Here is an 18,185-nt window from a genome sequence, read left to right as displayed (position 1 = left end):
AGATTATTAAAAATAAGATTTTTCATTAATTTGACACAAATTGGGATTTGAAGTTCATAAATTTTATTTTTTAGTGAGAAAATTTGAACGAACATCGCCGAAAACATCCGATGCGGTTGTGATGCGGTTACGATGCGGCCGTACACGTGAATTAAGATCACACCGCAATTACGGTGTGATGCGGTTGCAGTGGCTACCACGTCAGCAATACTGCGGCCGCAATTGCGGATGCGGAACGCAATTTAAAACCTCACTCCTAAGTCGTGACTTAGAGATACTCAACCACGTCATATACCTCTTTAAATCCGTCCAAATTTTATCAAGTAGAGATATATATAAAAGTTGGATTAATAAAATCAGATATATATATATATATATATATATATATATATATATTCTTTAGTACAAAAGAGTTTAAGTTGTCACATAGCGTATACAAAGAAGGAGAATCACGTGAATTTTTCATTAAATAATAAAACATAGTTTCTATCTTTAGTAATTAAGCACCATAATTTCCGTTAAAAAGTTTTTTCTTTCAACAAAGCCATGTTTTCTTCCGTATTAACGTAGTAAAATACCAAATTTAATGAATAAATATATAAGAAAACAACATAGGTTTGTTTTTTTAGACATCTTCACTGAATATATAGAAGAATGTTCATCTTAGCTTGAATGCGAAACCACTACACATAGGTAGTTCCGGATGGGAACAAATAATCTCATGTGTGTTTTACCCATGAAAGAATAAAGTGTAATCTTTCACCATTTATCAAGAGAGAGAAACATATAAAAAATTTAGATAATAAAGTGAATTTATGTGGTGATGGATTATACTTTATTTTGTCAAATGTAAATCTTTTTTTTTTTTACGCAAATGTAAATTATACTTGAGAGGATACATTCCAATTTGATTCTTATCCTCTTTATTTTTTTTCAAATTATTTAATGATTAGATTTTCACATTTTAAGATAAACAAATGCGGGATCCAGCCGAAATTCGAACTTGGGCCCTACACATAACAATGTGTCTATTAAATGAATTATACTTATGGAGACAGTTTTGGTTCTTAATTATAACTAGACTAGATGGTTGTCCTCCTATATACTCCCCCAGACACAAAAATAAGAATGAAAATTGTTTACGCGGTGTTTAAAAAATTTAGTTAAGTGTAGTTAATTTTCTTGATTTAATGCAAAACACGAGTTAAGTTTACTATATTACCTATTTTAAAAAGTGTAAAAGTGAAATAAATGCCTAAAATAAAATAGAATTAAATAAGGGTATATTAGGAATAGTAGTATTAATTAGTTTAAAAGTAGTTAACTTTTGCTTATAATAGTGACCAAAATTTAAAGTGTTTTTTTTTTTGCTTATATTTATGTCCGGAAGGAGTATTCGTTAATTACTTTTTTCTAATAAACATAAGAAAAAAAATTAAAGAGAAATATTTTCATAAAAAAAAAAAAAAGAAAGAACAATTTAATTATAGCTGAAATAGTAAAAGATTTCGTGCAATTATTTTTCATATAAAAAATTTATGAAATTTAAGAAAATATACACATGGTTGAAGATCAAGAAACACGTTATTTCCATGAAAAACGATACGTTCAATGATTACAGACTGCATTTTTGTATTTTTCTTCCAAAGGGACTCAATTTTGTGGAAAAGTCTTTTTTCTTCTGATTACCCATTATCCATCTGAAATTATTTTATGAAATTGCTTCGTAACAAATTTTATTACCGTTAAATTCGAAAATACTAATACTAAAGAAGAGAATTAATTTGCATCTCATTGATTTTTCGGTTGGTTTTAAATTTTAATCACTCAAAAAATACATTTTTAGAGAGTTGCACATGCAACCGTTCATGACCATTTTTCGTTATAAAATTATTGACTCGAGACCCAATCTGCATCTGATCAAATGCTTCGATGAGTCGAGTCACAGGTTTGTACTCGAACCTATTACCTGAAGAAGATGGATAAGAAGACCTGACCCAATTAATTAATGTAAAACAAAATTAATTAATAAAAAAATTCTGGATGATTTTGTTTTGGCATCTTATTCTTCACTTCATAAATGAGCAATGTAATTGTCAAAATTACAAATTCAAATTATTGAACACAAACACAAATAGAAAAATACAGAAAGAGAAAAAAAAAAATCAATTCTTTCTATTTTTATTTCTTTCACTATAAACATAATCATTATCTCAAATTCATTTCAAATTCAAACTTTTAACAATATAGACATTGCAAGTTAAACTAAACTTCTTTTTCAAAAAAAAAAAAAAGTTAAACTAAACTTCACACACAAAATTGAAACATTTTTTTAATCAATTAATCTAGCCGTTAATATTTTACCTTTTAAGATGAATAAGTATATCTGTATAGTCAAGTAAAAGATCAAACTCAAGACCTTAGTTAAACTATAAGGGTCCGTTTGGTGCAAATGATAAGAGACATGATAGGATAACTGTATCATATCCTGCCGCAATCCAGTGTTTGGTGATACAACAAGATATGATAAGTTAATCCTGAACCTTATCATATCCTATCTCTCTAGTTATAATTCTTATCCTGAATTTGAGTTGGGTTACCAGCAGGATAGGATAAGAAGAAAAAAAAATTACTGATTTATTTTATAAAATATATTTTAAAATACATAAAATAAAATTAATAAAATATAAATAATAAAATAATTAATTTTTAAATATATATGATTTTCTCACAAGGGTAATTTTGTAATTTATATATTCTAAAAAATCAAAATTTTACTAAAATTACAATATTTTAAAGTAAAATGATTATTAAAAAATTGACAAATAGGGATATTGATTTAAATTTTATAAAATATTAAATATAATTCTTTTGCAATAGTAGTTTTATTATTTACGTATGAGATATATCATATATTTATTTGGCTTATCTAATATGTATATATTATTGAGTTATTTATTTGATCATGATTCATATAAAAAATTAAACTTGATTATTTTCTCATGATTTTTATTTTAAATTATATAAATTTATTTGATTACTTATTTATATTTTTTTATATATAAAATTCAAAGTATTACAAAATAATTTTTAAAAAATAACAATTGTTTTACAAGAGTAATTTTGTCAATTAAATATGTTATATATCTTATCATATTATTATGAGTAAGTATGTATTAAAAACAAAATATAATAGTTATCATGTTTGTTATCCTATGTGCACCAAACATAGGATATGATAATTGAATATAACTGTTATCTTATCATATTCTTATCATGTTATATATGATATCCTATCATTATGCTATCCTGCACACCAAACGGGCCCTAAAAAACTTGTGTTATCTCATCTAAGTACTTTGAGTTATTATCGAAGTAATTTTGTGTTTATATTACAGAGTACACGTTTAAATGATTAAAATGTGTGTATTTTTGTGTGACACACGCTTAAATGATTTATATGTTTAGTTGAGACAATACAAAACTTCTCCTATATATTCAATTTTAAATACAAGAAACCAATACAAACAACATAGCCACACTGTCTCTTTTGTTGTCTCTGCTATCATTCTTCACACTTTATAACTTACAATCTTCTTCTCCATTTTCATTCTTCACAACTTCTGCAAAAAATGGCTTTCTCTACTTCCTTCCTTAAACCAAACCATTCTATTCTTTTATCTCAGAAATACAAACTTCCAACTCAAAACCGTGGTTGCAGAAACCAGGTTGGAATATTATCATATACATATGTTACATGTATTAATATCATTGACTAATGTTTATGTTTTTTTGTTTGCGATAATTAAGATTATTGATGATGTTTATGTGTGATTGTGTTTTGTCAACAGTTTTGTGTAAAGGCTTCATCAAGTGATGGAGAAAGGACTATTATAAGGAAAGAAAAAGATGAATGGAAAATCAATTTCTCGGCGGAAAAACCAGCAACACCGTTATTGGATACAATTAATTATCCAGTTCATATGAAGAATCTGTCCACACAGGTTTGAATTTTGAACCTTTTATTAAAACTGGAAATAATGTTTCATGGGCTATGGTGTAATATAACCAAAGTACATTTTATTGACTATGAGGTGTTTGACGTATAACCTCAAAGGACACGGTTAAAATTTTCTCGAGAACAGTTGTAAAATGATCATTAATGTCATTTTAATTAATAATAATTTCCCTTTTCTCCGTTTGAAAAAGTAGTTTTTCTATGATTTTTTTCTGGATTTTTGTATATGATTATGATTTATGTGTGTATTGTTTATAGGATCTAGAACAATTGGCAGCAGAACTAAGAGCAGACATTGTCCATAGTGTGTCAAACACTGGAGGGCATCTTAGCTCAAGTTTAGGAGTGGTGGAGTTATCAGTGGCTCTCCATCATGTTTTCAACACTCCTGATGATAAGATCATATGGGATGTTGGCCATCAGGTTTGACTTTTTTTTGCCTCTTATTTGACCTTGAAATTCCAATAGAACATTTATTAGGGAAAATAAAATAATCTTCTTGTATGTAGAAACTTTTTCTATTGTAACAAAATTTCAGATTTCGTGTAGTTGGTCGATCTCGTCCGTATCATCTTAATAGGACGGCTTGTATTTTGACTTCACAAAGTCGGTCCAGAAATATGAAGTCAGAACATGAAAAGTCCTATCAAAAGATATAATATGCAAATATGTGATTGCATATTGCTAAGGCAATCTATTTCCTAATATATGATCCCCTTGTCCATAGTTTTAAATTGCGGTTCGCAACCACAATTTTAGCCGCATCGGCCACATTTTTCCTCAATATAAAGGTTCGCACTGCGACCACAACCAAAATCTAAAGCCCTTCCCTATTTTCTATGGGATAATAAATTGTGTCAGCAAACTATATCCATCAATACTTTATTTTATATACACGATTTCTCTTACACTCGCTATAGCCTTAAAACCTCAAGCATGATAATTAATTGTTTTTGCCATGTTCAAGAGGGTCTAATTAAGAAGAAATAACCACCAAATTGCAGGCATATGCACACAAGATTCTCACAGGCAGAAGGTCAAGGATGCACACCATTAGAAAGACATCAGGACTAGCAGGTTTTCCCAAAAGGGATGAGAGTGTTCATGATGCTTTTGGTGTAGGCCACAGTTCTACAAGTATATCAGCTGGTCTTGGTATGATTCTTCAAACTTAAGACCGATACATCAAATTTTGTATCAAACTTGTTCGTTATGTATAGCATAACTCATATTTTAATCAAATCAATGTGTATATGAACAACTTTTCATTTGTTACAAATCAAAAATATTGATAGGTATGGCAGTTGGAAGGGATCTATTGGGAAAGAACAACAGTGTGATTTCAGTGATTGGAGATGGAGCAATGACTGCAGGCCAAGCTTATGAAGCCATGAACAATGCAGGATTCCTTGATGCTAATTTGATTGTTGTTCTTAATGACAACAAGCAAGTTTCTTTACCAACTGCCACACTTGATGGCCCTGCAACACCAGTTGGAGCCCTCAGCAGTACTTTAAGCAAAATTCAAGCAAGCACACAATTCCGCAAACTTAGAGAAGCCGCGAAAGTAAGTCCCTTAAACTTGTCTTTGACCTTGTTTGGATAAACAATTTAATTAAGAGCTTATAATAGAAGTGTTTACCATGCAAGTTGTTATGTATAACCTATTTCTATAACAAAGGATAAAATAAAGTCAAATTGATTTCATGTAAGCTATAAGCTGTTTTCATATGCTATCTTGGAGAGCTTATGGAGATAAGCGGAAAACAACTTGCAGACATGTCATAGGCTGTTTCCATAAGCTCTCTTAAACAATCTCAAGTTTTATACCGGTAAATAAGTTCAGATAAGTCAATTAAAAAAGAGTTTAGTTTCTGACTCTAATTTTATCTGCTATAGAGCATCACAAAGCAAATAGGAGGACAAACACACCAAGTTGCATCAAAAGTAGATAAGTATGCAAGAGATTTCATTAGTGGTTCTGGGTCTTCAATCTTTGAGGAACTTGGTTTATACTACATTGGTCCTGTTGATGGTCATAACGTTGAAGATCTAGTCACAATTTTTGAAAAAGTGAAATCAATGCCAGCCCCGGGTCCGGTTTTGATTCATATTGTGACAGAAAAAGGAAAGGGATACCCTCCAGCTGAAGCAGCAGCTGATAAAATGCATGGTGAGAAAGGGAAAAAAAAATCTTTCATTTGTTAACATACTCCCTCCGTACTTAAGTATAAGCATAAAAGTACATATATTTGGCCATAAGTAAACAAAAAAGTACATGTATGATGTATCTGGTCCATATTCATGAACTTTTTTGCTAATAGTAATTATAATAACTAATTTGTAAAGGTGCTTATACTTTCTAAAATTTTCAGGTGTTGTCAAGTTTGATCCAAAAACAGGCAACCAGTTCAAGCCAAAACCCTCTACACTTTCATACACACAATACTTTGCTGAATCATTGATTAAGGAAGCTGAGGCGGACAGTAAGATAGTTGCCATTCATGCAGCAATGGGTGGTGGAACTGGCCTAAATTATTTCCAGAAAAAGTTTCCAGAGCGGTGTTTTGATGTTGGGATAGCCGAACAGCATGCTGTTACATTTGCAGCAGGCTTAGCTGCTGAAGGCCTCAAGCCATTTTGTACTATTTATTCATCATTCCTACAACGCGGATACGATCAGGTAGTTCATGACGTTGATCTCCAAAAACTACCTGTTCGATTTGCAATGGATAGAGCTGGTTTAGTTGGTGCAGATGGACCAACTCATTGTGGAGCATTTGATATCACTTACATGGCTTGCTTGCCAAACATGATTGTTATGGCTCCATCCGATGAAGCTGAATTAATGCACATGGTTGCAACTGCAGCAGCTATAGATGATAGACCAAGTTGCTTTCGATTTCCAAGGGGAAATGGAATTGGTGCCAATCTTCCCCTCAATAACAAAGGAACCCCACTTGAGGTTAGCATACATAACAAAATAAACATTTTACAAATACCAGGGATGGTCCTTTGCACAGGGCGCCCAAAATCTCATGAACGACCCTTTTAACATAATGCTGAATAGTTTGCCGACCAAATTGAAATATTTTTGTTTTTCTATGCAGATTGGAAAAGGTAGAATTCTGATAGAAGGAAGCAGAGTTGCGATTTTGGGATATGGTTGTATGGTTCAGCAATGCATGAAAGCAGCAGAAATGCTTAGAGCAGTAGGGGTTTATGTGACAGTTGCTGATGCTAGGTTTTGCAAACCTTTGGATACTAATCTCGTTAGGCTTCTAGCTAAAGAGCATGAAATACTCATCACAGTGGAAGAGGGTTCTATTGGTGGTTTTGGATCACATGTTTCGCAATTCTTAAGCTTAGCTGGTCTCCTTGATGGACCACTTAAGGTAAGAACACCTTCCTCTATGGATAAGTCATTCTAGATCCGTTCCGATATTATTTTTGCTCTTGAATGTTTCTTTGTGAAGTACTAATATTCTTATGAACTTTACATGTATGCAGTTGAGAGCAATGATGCTTCCTGATAGGTACATTGACCATGGATCACCCAATGATCAGATTGATGAAGCAGGCCTTTCATCAAAGCATATTCTTGGCACAGTCTTATCCCTTTTAGAAATGCCAAAAGAAGCTCTTTTGTTCAAATAAAAGCACAAACCTTAAACTTAGAAGACTCCAATTAGCATTGTGGTTGAGAGGAAATTGTAAATAACTACAGTTGTATTTATATGATATGGGGGTCATATTTTATAGTTTTAGGAACTTAGGAGCATGAATCACATTCAAAAAGATGAATTTATTCTTGTAACATATTCTTAAGAACATCTCAAGATATGTGTCAGACACTCTCGAACACATCACATCACAAAGAAGAAATTCTTTTGACTGCATCGTACGAGAGGACGCAGCCACATGTGTATGGATTGCAATGAGTATGTATAGGTGTACTACATTATCTGTCACTATATCCGCAATTTGTAAAAATATTCCGACCATATATTACAGTGACATGACATGTAAAGTGCTAGTCATGTTTGGGTTCATGAATTAATTCATAATGTAATCATGTTTTTACATCAATTGATAATAATTATTGATGATTGTTTTCTCTCTTGTAACAAAAAAAAATATTGATGATTGTGCTGAAAGTATAACTCAAATGATAAAATATTATGTGTACATTTGATATGTTAGGGCACAACACAAGTTTAAACTCACAAGTTACCTACTCGTATTAAAACTATTTTGATTAATGAAATGTTTTAAGTTTGTGATTGTCAAAAAAATTCTTTAGAACCAATTAAACGGATATAATCATCGATTACTCATAATAATAATATTAATAATAGTAATAATAATACTAAATTATGTCATTATGAAATAATTAAGTATTGAATATCTTACAATGTATTAGATCAGACCGGCATAATTGACCGCCCCAAGTATGAAGTGAAATAGGTTGACTTCAATGGAGTTGAACTTGAACCTAATTACTACCTTAGAATGAATAAGATCGAAACAAAACATTATAGCATGCAAATCCATTGAACTACAATATATAGGTAAGGTCATATTTTCTTAGTCAAATTACACAGACTAAGCCCCCAAATTAATCATGGTTGACAAAAACACAAAGGATACAACGAATTTTAAGAGAGGGTATCGAGGGGGACTAGCAAGATATTGCTTTTATCCTCTATGTTACTTGTATAGACAAAAAAAAAACAAGCGGTGTCACGCATTATTCGTAATAAATGTTCAATTTAAAATTTAGAGATGTAGACAATTGATCTTACTAATATGTAATAGAAATCGTCGGATTTTGAATCAATGATCGTGATAAAAAAAAACCGGAGTGTAACTATATTCTATTTTATATTTATTACATGTAATCCACATCCGCAAAATACACTACTAAAAAATATATTCCAATAAGATTTTACAATACATGAATGTATTTTCCAGTAAGATATGTGATCGTACTTGATCAGAATATGCGATCGCGCCGGCGTTTAGCTCTTGAAAGCCCCTGTTGAAGCGGAGGGGGGTTGTGTAACTGCAGGTGCTCCGACGCTCAAGTCAGTGAGAGTGAATCAAATGTTTTCTGTGCTAAGATAATACGTACCTTGTGAATGTTATGCGTCACATATATATAGCCCCCAGCGCTGGGCCAAGGCCCTTGATGGCATTAATGGTCATCAAGTGGCTGCCGGAAAACGGCTAGAAAGCCTTGATGAGCAGTTAATGCTCATCATTCCGGTGAAATTTGGCGTTACAAGAAACCTAGGGATATGACCATTGGAATGTCGAGCAATTATCATATGTCCTCGCATTAAGACCTGCTTGGTTCTATTTGCTGGTGGTGTTTGGATGTCCGGACTTGTAAGCTCGGTCCAGAACAATATGGATTAATGAAAATATCTTCCAATAAGATGGAGGGGATTTTGCGAAATTCACGAGAAGAAGAGCAATTATCCGAAATTTTTAAGAATTAAGAATTGTATAAGGTCGGGTCCAATAGAAATTCATGAATCTATATAGTTTTTTTTATACTTAAATAATTTTATATATGTGATATTGTTTTTGGACAAATATAGTAATATTTTTTTGGACTAAATATATATAATATTTCTTTTTTTTTTACGAAAATATATAATATTTCTATTCATTAAAAATTGGTATAAATTTCAATTTATTTTTTTAAAAAAAATTTCAATTTATTTTTGGATCTAAAATTTAATTTTATCAACTTTATTTTTATTTTGAAACAATTTTTTTTATCAACTTTTAAGTTACGTGGTTTGAGTTAGCGAGTTAAACTGAGTTGTTCGTAGACATCAATAGATTCGGGGCCTGTTTGTTTGAGATTTAAAAAAAAAATGATATTTTCAAGAAAATAATTTTTTGTAGAGATTTTCAAAAAAATCTAAAGCTATTTGCCGTTTATTTATAATCATTAAAATTTATTTTTTTTAAGATAGTAAAAGATGATAAATGATAAAAATATAAATTTTGATAAAAAGTATTGAAAATAGATTATCATTTCAAACTCTCGAATTAAAGCGTTGGTAATCTTTAAACTAAAAAAATAAAATATTTATGTTACGATTCGAACCGAATTTCAATCTGAATCAATTCTTATTGAGTGTACACTACACACACATCACGTACGTACGTTTGGGCTAGAAAATTGCCACACGCACTCCCCGTCTTGTTCAAGCGAATGGTTTTTTGAGCTCATATTTTTCTGCAATCAAAGGTATCAATACTTGGATTCAGGTTTCTTCAAATTCCTCAAAACCCTATTCACCATTTCAGACACCAACGCCAAATTCGCCTCCAAAATGGGTGGTACATCAAAATTCTTACTACTGCTCTTAGATTTCATTTACAACCATTTTCTGTTTCTTTTTACCTCTTTTTTTTCTTATCTCTCAGGAACACAAGTGGAAAGAGAAGAGAAAGTTTCATTAGAGCTTAGTGAAGAAATTCTTCAGAGTATGGAAGTTGGAATGTCCTTCAAAGACTACGTCAGTAATTTCTATCATTCTGTTTTTTGTTGTTTTACCAAATTGAATATTAGGGTTTAATTATTCTTTTATTTTTTTTACAGAATGGTAGAATTAGTTCGATGGATTTTCATAGGACATCCAGTTATCTAGTTACTGCTAGTGATGATGAATCTATTCGTCTATATGATGTTGCTGCTGGAACGTAAGTCCCAATTTTATTTTATTTATTAATTGTTTTAATTATGGAATCAATTCATTCATTCACATAGAAACAAACAACTTATTAAATTTGTTATAGTTGCTGCAATCAACATTGTTATAAATAATTCTGCTCTTTTTGCTAGTTGCTTGTTGATTTCTTAAACACATGCCACAATGCTTATTTCATTTTTACCGTTTGAGTTAGAGTTCGATTGTGTGATATTAGTCATTCCTTAAAATTAACCGATATTAACGATATAGGCAACACAAATTGATTGCTTTTTAATTAAAAATTTTCCAATTCTATGCCTTGATTGCAACCAACTAACCGTTTCAAAAGACCTGGAAAAGATGCATTGATATCAAACTGTTTGATAGGAAATGAAACAGATGCAACGATAACTAAATCCATCTACAATGGAGCTGAACTGCATTTTGGAGGAGGATGCTGGAGCAGGAGACTTTAGTTACACATGAAAAAGTTGTTTTCATACTGTTAAGCATACCAAAATTGAAAAAGTTGTTTTCTTATTGTTAAGCATACCAAAAGTTGTTAAGCATCAAACTGACCTTGAAAAAGTTGATATACCAAAATTGTTAAGCAATCTAAGTCCAATTTAGGGTTGGAGATGTTTTCATATTATTTACAAGAGCATATCACAAGTAGATGTGGGGAACTCTTGTACCATTTGGTTCTAGACATTCATTTTTTTACTCTACTGATTGATTTATATATTTATTAATTCATCAACGTGAAATTTTGAGATTTCTTAATTGTTACCAGATCTTTGAAGACAATTAACAGCAAGAAGTATGGAGTTGATTTGGTTTGCTTCACTTCTCATCCTACAACTGTCATTTACTCTTCGAAGAATGGTTGGGATGGTATGTGTTATTCCTGTTTCCATCTTCGTTGATCTTTGTTAACTTAGTAAATTTTGTATATTCGTTACTAATATGATAAATTAATCCAGAATCTTTGCGGCTTCTATCATTGCATGATAACAAATACTTGAGATATTTCAAAGGTCATCATGACAGGTTTGTTATATACATTCCAATCTCAAATTGTATGCTGCAGTGTTCATGTACATTCCCATTTTGTCATATAACAAAATAAATATTTGTTCTTTTTTCTAGGGTTGTCTCACTTAGCTTGTGCTCTAGGAAAGATTGCTTTATATCCGGATCTTTAGATCGAACTGTTTTACTATGGGATCAAAGGGCCGAGAAGTGCCAGGTAGTGGCATTTACACACTACTGATTGTGTATTTCTATATCCTTTTGTATCTAATACATCATATAACTTTTCTAGGGCCTTCTTACTTTGTTTAAAACTAAATAGGGACTTTTACATGTACAAGGAAGGCCTGCTATATCGTATGATGATCAAGGCCTTGTCTTTGCAGTAGCCTTTGGAGGATACGTGAGAATGTTTGATGCACGGAAGTATGAAAAGGTTTGCAAATTTTACATGAAACTATGCATCAAACTATTAAATTTTATTTTTTATTTTGGCTTTTTTTTTTTTGTTTTGTTGATAAACTGTTATAATCTAATATGGTTTAATTCACTCTACAGGGCCCCTTTGAGATATTTTCTGTTGGGGGAGATATTTCTGATGCGAATGTTGTGAAGTTTAGTAATGATGGGAGACTCATGCTTTTAACAACTGCAGATGGGCATGTCCACGTTGTTGACTCATTCCGTGGTACACTTGTCTGTATCTTCCTTACTTTCCTCAACCCAGTTATTTCTTTCAATTATTTATATCCGCTTTGAAAGGCTATTTATGTGATTGCTCTCCTTTATCACGTGTACACAGTTATCCACATATAATGTCACGCCTGTCTCATGCAATGCCACATTAGAAGCTTCTTTCAGCCCCGATGGAATGTTTGTAATATCAAGTAAGAGTTTTTGGATTACCCAAAACTTTTCTAGTAATTATGCACTTATTAACTCATTGATTATATCAGCTATTTTTCTTATCGCCCTTGTTTTCTGTACATGAAATGTAGAACTATTACGGCGGTATTTTATATCTTAAATTATGTTTTAAAAGAAAACTTTACAATCAATATGATTATTTTCCAAAACTTTTGCTTCACTAGTAATATATTCAATCTGTCATCCATCATGCATGTAATCTTGTTGGCTTCTGTTCACTTTCTCCCAGGTTTGTTATGCTAAATTTTTAAGCCTGAATTTTGCAGGTTCTGGGGATGGTAGCATCTATTCATGGAGTGTTCGGACTGGCAAAGAAGTATGATAATCTATATTCTTACTCTTTTCCGCATTTCATAACTGTTATTTTTTCTTCATATATTTTTTACTTAACTTGTACCTTTAATATAGTTAATTCTCCAGTCAGGATCATATGCTTAGGTTGGGCAAATTTTACATGTTCATCTTTTCATTCTCGTGTTTTTCCTTTTTTTTTTTTTTTACTGAGATAATTTCAAGAATTCCTTATTCTTTCAATTTGAATGTTTAAATTGCAAATTGTGTCTAATTGACTGAAACTGATCCGCATGTATATATAAGTAGAAGACAACACTCATTAACCTAATGGTCATGGATGTGATCATGGAGTAACTTTGCTTGCAATGTAAAGGTTTCAAGTTCTGAAGTAACTCTTAGAAATTTGGGTGGGGCCTAACTCAACTTTACAAAACTGACTTTTAAGGTGATGATTGCCTCCACTTATAAATATATGGCTTAACTACACATTTGATCCTTTACGTTTATTTTAGGTTTCAATTTGGTCCCTTACGTTTAAAACGTATCAATTTGGTCCCTTACGTTTACGTCGTTTGCATTCGTTAGTCCTTTCCGTTAATTTTTTCAGTAACGCCGTTTAAAAAGAAGGACCAAGTATGATTATCATAGACTACCCAACACTAGATTATTTTCCAAAAAAAAGCCAGAAATGTTAAAAAAAAAATCCAAAAATTCATCATGAACATCATTCAACCCATAACTTTACCGGTGAAAATGAGCAAACCCATAAATTCATCGAAAAAACCCAAAATTAATTAAAATAAGGAAAAGATAAAAAAAAAAAACCTACAGCCATTGAAATTGAAATCAAGTACTTTCAATGTTGATTGTGGATTTGGAAGAAGGTAAATATAGAACATATAGCCATCGGAATTGAAATTGAGTATTGGGTTTTGCACTTAACTCTAAATAGAACATGTAGAACTGCTTTGGAAGAGTGTAGTTTTACCAAAAATCTTAAGAAATTTTTTATTCGTTCATCTGCTATAGTACATCATCAATGCTGTACTAGGAATCCAGGTGCTATTAATTGTTATTGTTGCAAATTCTGGGATGTTAGTTTTTACAGTGAACAAGATTATCTTAAAACTTGAGTTTTTCAAGGAGAAGAATCTTCTTGAATGAAATTTCCTATTTCAGATCTAAAAAAAAACCCAGAGAAAATAAAAAGATGAACAAAATAAAAAAAATAAGAGGCATAAAACTAGACTAGATCCAAAACAAACATCCATGAAACAAACTTAACTTCATTACTCTTTGTTCTTCATCAACTTCTCTTCTTCAAAAAGTTTATACAGTGCCGATGAAATTGCAATGGTGGGGGAAGAGGTATATTTATTCAGTGTAGGGAGTCCATGATAATCATACATGTGGATGATGAAAATTGCAATGGTCATTTTTTTATCAACGGTGGATGATGTAGTTAACTTAAAATCTAACGGAAAGGACTAATTGATGCAAACGGAAAAAACGTAAGGGACCAAATTGATACGTTTTAAACGTAAGAGACCAAATTGAAACCTAAAATAAACGTAAGGGATCAAATATGTAGTTAAGCCTAAATATATTTTCAGGCCATTTCTCAACTATTGTCATGAAATTAACATTGAGTTCACTCTCTCCAATGTTGCTATGCTAATATGCATAGCTCATTTTTAAAACATGATGGAAGAATTCGCCAAGAAAAACTTGTTGGCCAATGCCGAATCATATCTAAAAAGACGGTGCTCTCAAACACAACCATTTACACAAAAATACAATTTCTATATGGTATCTACAATCTTTTATGAGTGGAAGAATTAGAATAAAGATTGTAGATACCATATATAAATTGTATTTATGTGTAAATGATTGTATTTGAGAGCACTGTCTCTTTTGGATATGATTCGGCTTGCGTCAACAAGTTTTTCTTGGCGAATTCTTCTGTCATTTCTAGAAAATGTACTATGCATATTAGCATAAAAACATTGAAGAGAGTGAAGTCAATGTTAATTCCATGACAAAATTTTGTAGCTAACTCAAATGTCTCTGCACCACCTGGTACACTTGGGAGATTTATGCGTGGAATTTTCGACTCTTGATTCTAACAACCATTTCCTAATTCTCCCACTCCTAAAAACTAAAGGAAATTTGTGGAGTGCAAAGCTTGAAGCTCCTATTTCGATGGAAAGATCACTAGAGACATTAGATATTGGCCATTCAGTGGCATGCCTTATGCTTGATCTCGAACTAAAGGTCCTCTTCCCCGAAATGTTTCTGGATGGATGAACCATTGATAGTAGCATTTAAATAAGAAATTATTGATGGTAGCCTCTCGGTAGCATACTACTGAAATAGAATTAGAATTAGAGACAGGTGACGATTGTATGCAGAGTAGAGATGGCTTGAAAATATGTTTTCTAAGTGGGGTAAATCCACATCTCAAATACTGGTTTTTAAGGTGAGGATTGCCTCCACTTATAAACATATTTTCAGGCCATCAATGTGGAGCTCTTAACAGTAACCTCCCTAGGAAGTACTTTATCCAAGCAGTAACCACTAACCCCTTTGTTGAAGGGTTAGTTTCATATCCATGTCTGTATGCGTATCCAACTAAGAGTCCTATACAATAGATGAGATCTATCGTGTGCGCCTATAATATAGATTTTGGCATTGCATTTGATGGGATGGGAGCCAGTAGTGATGTTTGTTTTTCTGCAAATAGTATTCATTTTGTCTATCTCTTAACATTTTATCTGCTTGATTACCTAGAGAATAGCAGAAAACATAATGTTATGACACATGTGAGAGGTTTGATGATTGAACCTCATATCTCTATCTTTATTGATAAGTATGTAAGCAATTTGGGAACCTCATACTTTACTGAGCAGTGAGCATCCCATACTACTTGATGTCAAACTTAGACATCCCATAATAGTGATAATACCCAACTACCTATCATACCACCAACACCTAGGCTACGATACCAATTGATAAATATCTAAGCATTTAGAGAACCCTCTTAGTCATCAAGGGGGAAGAACCAAGCCATTTAAATACTTCACCGAGCATTCCACACTACTTGATATAGAATCCCATAATACCCAGGTCCCTATGATTTGTTTTCATCCCTTATAGAACAGAGACTGATCAACCCATAAAGTAAAATGCTAGAACCAAAATGAAAGATGAATCAATGATAAAAACGGAGAAAAACAATTATAAGTGCTGCACATTGAGAAAGGCTCCTGCTTCTACAAAATTATAGAATGGAAATTGAACAGAATAACTAGCCTATTCTCCACACGGACAAAATATTCCTCACCCAGACCAAGCCTAACCACTACGCCCCAATTTTCTCATATACCCCCTTCTGACCTCCCCACCTTTCCATTATATGGATATCTACCCGAACTGCAATTGCCACCTGCCCTTTTTGTTATTCTCCTTCTATCCGCTCATTTGGTCTCCTTGCTCCCGTTCTATGATAAACTTCTATAACGGGTCTGTCTCCCTATCTAATAGAAGGAAAAAAAAGACTTGTGTTATTGATATTGATGTTGGACATTTTGAATCATAATTTTCAAGCAAACGATTATGCTAGAAACTTTTTGAAGTTACAGTGTAAATAGTACTTGCCAGTTGCCATTGCAATATTAATGCTTTTATCCATCCTGTATAGGTTGCAAGTTGGAGGAGTGCAACTTCTGATATTGGACCTCCTGTTATAAAGTGGGCTCCTGGGAGTCTTATGTTTGCGACTGGATCATCTGAGTTGTCGTTTTGGGTTCCAGATTTGTCTAAAATAGGAGCTTATGTTGTAAAAAAGTAGAAAACTCCACACAAAGAAGCTATTTTTTACCCGATAACCAACTGAAAGATTATATTGTTAATCCTACTGAAACTTTGCCATGGTTTGTATATATTTTTCTCCAAAGGGCGGCAGATATTTCAGTGAGCCTCCAGAACTGTACAAGTTAAGATATCTGAATGTGTATTTATGTTCGGCCCTTCTCCTTTCCGGGTCTGGATTTATCGCATCATATGTTATTTTTGCAATTTTATCCTTGCTGTAGATGTTACTTGATTATAGACTATAGTGGCTCAATTTCATCCAATAAAGGCAAAAATTACCCGTTCTAGTTTGCTGACATTTTTTTAGAGTAATGTTTCATAGGGCAGCGTTCATTTTTATTAAAGTTTCAACCAGATATGTTTCACAATATTGTCTAGTGTTTGCAGCTTCTATCTATCATTTACGTTTAATTTTGTTAGAAAAGAAGACAAGCCAAAATCAAATAATTAAAATTTTTGTAGTGTCTATCAATATGTTGTGCCATAAGTGGTAGATGTCCAGATCTCTTATGTGCAATGATTGCTATATACAGTAATTGTAAAAAACTAATAAAAATGTATCTTCCAATGATTATTGTTTTGATGTGCAATCGGTAAAAACTGCTCAAAACATCGACATTAGAACTTAAGCTATGGAGACATGATAAATTTAGTGTCGAGTGAACGAGAAGCAATGGGGAGGGATCTGCGGTTTACTGGTGGCTTAGGATGTTGGGAACATGTAACGGTTGTATGACTATAAGGTAATCTCTTGTGGTCATGTAACGGTCGGTCGTATGACTATAAGGTAATCTTTTGTGGTCGTATGACTTTTTTTTTTTGGCAGCCTTCAATCGTTGATGATATACTACTACAATTTTGAAAACTTAAGCCGTTGTAAATTAAGAATTTTTTCACTTGGCGTACAATGACAATTATTCATGACTTTTATGGTGTCAACAATTATTCATGACAATGACAATTTTTAACGTTCTAGCCGTAAGATGTTGAACTTTTGAATATCCAGACTTTTGTGCCAAAAATCTTGTAGAGTCTTGCCAGAAGAAACAAATATTTTAGTACATACTCGGGGCCAAGGCTATATGTGTTGATCATTCAGACTTTTATGAACACTAGCAGGACACTCGGGGCCAAGGCGATACGTGTCGATCATTCAGAGTTTTGAGCACTAGCAGGACACCCGTGAAAGAAATTATATACATATAATAGGGAAATCGAACAGTGTCCTTTTAAGTTGCAAAGAGAATACATATAATTATAAGTGCTATGTTGAATTAAATTATTGAAAAAATGTCACTTATGAATTTGCTCCTAAACTTGAGAATCAC

General features: G+C 32.3%; 2 protein-coding genes across 2 annotated transcripts; both read left to right on the top strand.

Moving 5' to 3' along the window:
• The first annotated feature begins 3,417 nt into the window (after positions 1 to 3,417).
• Positions 3,418 to 8,070, top strand: LOC123921396 (probable 1-deoxy-D-xylulose-5-phosphate synthase 2, chloroplastic). Its single transcript, XM_045973912.1, has 9 exons — positions 3,418 to 3,728; positions 3,852 to 4,004; positions 4,277 to 4,441; positions 5,023 to 5,173; positions 5,314 to 5,585; positions 5,918 to 6,191; positions 6,394 to 6,983; positions 7,129 to 7,413; positions 7,529 to 8,070. The coding sequence occupies exons 1-9, from the start codon at positions 3,633 to 3,635 to the stop codon at positions 7,673 to 7,675; spliced, it is 2,133 nt and encodes a 710-aa protein (XP_045829868.1). The 5' UTR covers positions 3,418 to 3,632; the 3' UTR covers positions 7,676 to 8,070.
• A 2,076-nt stretch (positions 8,071 to 10,146) lies between these two features.
• LOC123921670 (protein ANTHESIS POMOTING FACTOR 1) lies at positions 10,147 to 17,042 on the top strand. Its single transcript, XM_045974308.1, has 11 exons — positions 10,147 to 10,378; positions 10,466 to 10,557; positions 10,641 to 10,741; positions 11,525 to 11,625; positions 11,715 to 11,781; positions 11,881 to 11,980; positions 12,086 to 12,199; positions 12,322 to 12,459; positions 12,566 to 12,650; positions 12,957 to 13,006; positions 16,685 to 17,042. The coding sequence occupies exons 1-11, from the start codon at positions 10,372 to 10,374 to the stop codon at positions 16,832 to 16,834; spliced, it is 1,005 nt and encodes a 334-aa protein (XP_045830264.1). The 5' UTR covers positions 10,147 to 10,371; the 3' UTR covers positions 16,835 to 17,042.
• Positions 17,043 to 18,185: the final 1,143 nt, after the last annotated feature.

The sequence above is a fragment of the Trifolium pratense genome, linkage group LG4 (genome assembly GCF_020283565.1).
Source record: "Trifolium pratense cultivar HEN17-A07 linkage group LG4, ARS_RC_1.1, whole genome shotgun sequence".
Lineage (NCBI taxonomy): Eukaryota > Viridiplantae > Streptophyta > Magnoliopsida > Fabales > Fabaceae > Trifolium > Trifolium pratense.
Note: the sequence above shows the minus strand (reverse complement) of the source record. Positions and strands in the feature narration are given on the sequence as shown.